General features: G+C 35.5%; 1 protein-coding gene across 1 annotated transcript; it reads right to left on the bottom strand.

Moving 5' to 3' along the window:
• Positions 1 to 4,406, bottom strand: LOC129001791 (uncharacterized). Its single transcript, XM_054429235.1, has 3 exons — positions 3,977 to 4,406; positions 2,937 to 3,093; positions 1 to 161 (listed from the first exon to the last, which is right to left on the bottom strand). The coding sequence occupies exons 1-3, from the start codon at positions 4,308 to 4,310 to the stop codon at positions 62 to 64; spliced, it is 591 nt and encodes a 196-aa protein (XP_054285210.1). The 5' UTR covers positions 4,311 to 4,406; the 3' UTR covers positions 1 to 61.
• Between the last annotated feature and the right edge of the window lie 318 nt (positions 4,407 to 4,724).

Genomic DNA, 4,724 nt, shown 5'->3' with positions numbered 1-4,724 from the left:
CAATATACTTTTACGTAGCTACAAACATGTTTATGAATAGTACTATCGATTAAAAGTTGTTTCACAAGAAAGGGAAGGAGATGTGTCCAGAAGGGTTGGGAGGTCGTCTCTGAAGATCGTCAGTCTTGAGAGCTCCGTTCATTCGACGATGCCAGCAACTCCTGTCAAACAAATACCTCAAATCAGTTTATTTATGAGCTATAAACTTTTTATACAGCAGATCTATAGAACATCATTATTTTCTTTAGCGTTCTTTCCCGCAGCGAAGCACGGGTATGGCGGCCGGTGTTTCATAGATGAAGATTAGTCAAAAATGGTACAACTATGGTGGAATTTAGAAAATCGAATTCTGTGAAATTTGTATAGTAAGCTGCAAGGTAGAAAGCTTGAATAAAATTAAAGAATTTAGGCATGCTATCTGTATCATATGTGTCATCACGGAAAGATAAAACACTTCTTTGTGGTGACATCATAAGCAAATAAATAATTTAATTACAACACTATTGTATGTTGTTAGATTCTGATCTAAGTGGATTAAAAGCAATCATCTCCAATAAATTATCTCCCGTTTGTTGAATTAAACCAAGAATTTTTTTGTATCTATGGAAACTAATACCAGCGAGAACTAATATTTTTAATGACAGAAAAACTAAATTGCTCTTGATAAAAATAGGAAAATAAGAATCAAATACATCAAGAAAGGTATGATCAAGATTTTGAACTTAAGAATCATTCCAAAGCATGCCCGTAGACTCACACCCTACAACGAAGCCATAACACCATGATCGGTGAGTTATATGAACTATTTGTTGGGTATGTATTGTAACTCATTTAGTAATTGATTATCTTTATAAATCTTTATATCTCTTGATAAATGGTTAATGGTTTCTGCCGTACAAAGGACGATTAATATTGTTCTAAATATGTTCTACTACCTGTACCCGCGGGCTTCGCCCCGTTTAACTTCATAAGTATTCGCATGGCTCATTCACGTCCTGGTTGAAGTTCGTTCGCTACGCTCACTCACCTTTAGGTTGGAGCTCGTTCGCTGCACTCACTTGCCTTCAGGTTAGCTCGTTCGCTACGCTAACTCGCCTCCAGGTTGAAGTTCGTTCGCTACGCTCACTCACCTTTTGGTAAGAAATTAGCTGTTGTCATAAATAAAAAAAAATTAATAGTGCTGCACCCTGTTGGTAATCCTTGTAACTTTTATGCTATTGCACATCATAGAACAGAACCAACTTGTTTAATTGAAACAGCTGTTAAGATTCATTAATTCCTTTTGAAAAATCATAAGATTAACATGGGGAACTACAGAGCCACTGGGGCGGAGCCCGAAAGGGTTTTTGAGATAAGAATATGCTATAATGTTAATCGGGAATGTGAGCTATCATCATGCCAAATTTCAGCCCAATCCGTCCAGTAGTTTATGCGTGATTGAGCAACAAACACACACACAAACATACACACAAACACACACACAAACTCACAAACTTTCAGATTTATAATATTAGTAAGATAATACTCTGAAAGCTCATCAATATGTTTTCTGATTTAATATTATTTCATGAGAGAAAAAGAGTTTGGATATACTGGATGTAATTATACTTGATGTACAAATTCTAATATTTTTATGAATTTAGGTAGTTTATTGGATACAAATGAAGAGTACTTTGACGACTTTCCACATAAACGATGAAAGGAAGGGAAACTTAATACTCCGAACCTACTAGTAGACATACGTCATAAGGATTACCAAACTCTGCTCAGACCTTACTCATTGATGGAAGCAACAGCTAAAAGATAAGTGAATTTATTTGGTAAATTATTTGGTAGTTAGTAATAAATATAACTTAAATTATAACGAAGTCCACACAGTTGTCTTTAATAACTGGCAATATGGACAGTATCAATATCCAGCGGCGTGTAAAAAAAAATATTGTCCATTTGTCAGTTATCCAGACAATTTATTAATCTCAAATCGTTCGATTCTGGTAGCCAGCAATCTTAAGCAACTTCCAAAAAGAATGCAGCTCCAAATCAGGAGGTTGTGCATTTGTTGGTTACCAGGCTTCCGGCTTCCCTGCATGGGAGACTTAGATATTTTTATTTGTTACGTACATTGACAATGTTTCATACCAAGTGGTATTACAAGTGTACAAACTACTAATCAATGTGTGTTATTTCCAGCCCATGGCAAAGAGAGAAATCAATTCCATTGGATCAAGTGGAAACTCCCAGGAACTCAGTAAAATCCCCGTTGGGGCATCTAGAAGAAGAGACGATAGTTATCGCTGGCCCATCGCAGATGACAAGCAGCTAGCTAAATTAGGAATTCACGCACACATCAGATGAGAATGTATTGGTTTTCCTCTTGACTTGCAGAAGAGGTTTTCTGTGATCTCGTGAAGTTCTTCAGCAATGTACTGGCCTGAAGAATAGGACTTCCGCTGATACTAAACTAAAATCCTGTAAAGAAGTCCCTGGACGCTGGAAGGCTGTACCTTGTCCCCTGATCCCTTGTCATGTACAATTTGTGGTATGCCACACTGAACGGGTTAGCACTCATTGTATCCAATCAAGAATAATAAACCGTAACTAACTGAAAATGAATTATCTTATAGTATTTTTACAACTACGGTTCATTAACTGGAGTTAGATTTGAAATAGTAGAACATTTATATCATTACCATGCCTATCATTTTTTAATTTGTATCAAATTCCCAGTTTTAAGAAGAATTAATTATATTTATTTTGTTTTGAAATATTTTGCAGAACATATTGCACCAGCAACTCTTAGAAAGAAATACAGTATTGGATGGCTCAATTGTTTACTTCTACGCACATGTTGTTTCAAATTCTTGTGATCATTTTAACATAGGGATAGAATATTTAGTTGTATCAATAGTCAACGCTTGTACATGCTAGTAACTGACCTGATATTGTACAGTTTACATGGAGGTGTCGCAGTTTCGTGCATCTGCCAACCGTAATCCCAGCCTGACGTATCTTTGTGGCGGAACTTGTCATACGGGGCCAACTTGTTGCGCAGCGTGAGATACTTGTAGCGGCCCTCCTCGTCATGGCTCACTCCTGTAATTCAAACGCAAACAATCCCGTTGAACCAACAGTTTACTTAGCTAAAACCTTAAAAAAACCAAAAAACAGAGGACCAGGCTTATAAGTAGAGCATGGGATTGCATCGTAGGAAAAATAGCTTATTGTGTACCAATGAGCTGCACCAACAACCTCTAACTTTGTACTGTAAAGTAGAAATACTCTCTATATACACTAGCCGTATCCAATTTTTAATCCAACTCGAATATATTTAAATGAGCGGCTCAGATAGTCCGCTATCTGAAACAACTAATGTGTCAGTTGTTCGATTAAAAAGTCGATGTATCCGACAGAAACTAGTAATTAAAATCGGAACAATGCAACCACATTATTTTTATACTGAACACCCTATTAACACCGTAGTAGCTGGGAATGTTGTAAAGTATGAATGATAAAAATTCGTGTTTATCGTAAAATATATAGTATACCTTTGCCCCAGAACTGGGCTGTTCACGCCCAAACCCAAGTGCAAAATGTATGCCCCAGGTATGCTTTAAACTTTTTAATCATATACATTAATTCATACTTTGCTTAAAATACCTACTTTGTATGGTCGCCATTTCATTGAAAAGTATGAAAAGTAAGTATTAGAAGGTAAAAGTTTGGTTCCGGTTACTGAGGCTGAAGTGGTCTTTAGTCTTAGAAAAGCGACAATAGGCTTACACTCACTGGAATATCACAAAACAACATCAACAATCTATCTTTGATCAATATTAAATAAGTGTTTTATGCAATATTAAGTGTTCTAGGCAATACACAAATAAGAAGTTAACTTCAAAACATTTGCAAACATATTCTGCAAGATTATGTTAAATATTTTTATGTAGAACATATATATACCTAATAACGTTTTACCTACCTTTGTAGAGCGTATCTTTGACTTCTTTTGCGACAGGATACATTGGGTCTAAAATCACTTCCTTTTTCTCCTCTTCAAATTTTGGCTGTGCTAAGCCTTTAGCTCTTATTTCTCTATCTGTTTTAAACCTTTCCTTTCTCCGATTTCTCAGCTCCTCATACAAAATAGCAGCTTTCTTAGGTACTTTCTCAGGTGGTAGTGATGGATTTAAATATACTCTCTCGTAATTCTCTTCGAACCATTTTAACCTCATGAGATTCTGTTTTCTTTCAATTTCCTTTGCAACAGCTTGTGCTCGAATCTCTGCGATAGCGATTGCAGATTTACTCCCCATTTTTATAAAGTGTTGAAATAATCACGAATAATTTAGACTGGAAGTGTAATATGTATGTTGTGATTAGGTTATGTTTGATGTAACGTTTTAAAAATAACAATGTACAATCTCTGTTTATACTTTAAAAACATGTTTTCTGCATAATCATGTGATGGTAATATTATTTACTGTATTATACTACCAACATAGCATCGTCTAAAAAAATTGTGCAAGTTAGGTTCTAAAGCTATTGTAATTCTGAAAACGGTTTTGATTTTTGTTCATAACTGGTGACGTTCGAGCGCGCTGATGTCAAATAAACTATCTTTTCTTATCTGAGGGTATATTTTACGAGTTTAGCTTTACTCTCTGTATTGCATTGCCAGATGTCAAACAAAATTTTACAAAATAGATTGTTGTAGTTGGTTGAAACAG

Source organism: Macrosteles quadrilineatus, unplaced genomic scaffold (genome assembly GCF_028750875.1).
Source record: "Macrosteles quadrilineatus isolate MER2022 unplaced genomic scaffold, UCM_ALF_1.0 Scaffold_8__2_contigs__length_117827958, whole genome shotgun sequence".
In the NCBI taxonomy this organism is placed as follows: domain Eukaryota; kingdom Metazoa; phylum Arthropoda; class Insecta; order Hemiptera; family Cicadellidae; genus Macrosteles; species Macrosteles quadrilineatus.
Note: the sequence above shows the minus strand (reverse complement) of the source record. Positions and strands in the feature narration are given on the sequence as shown.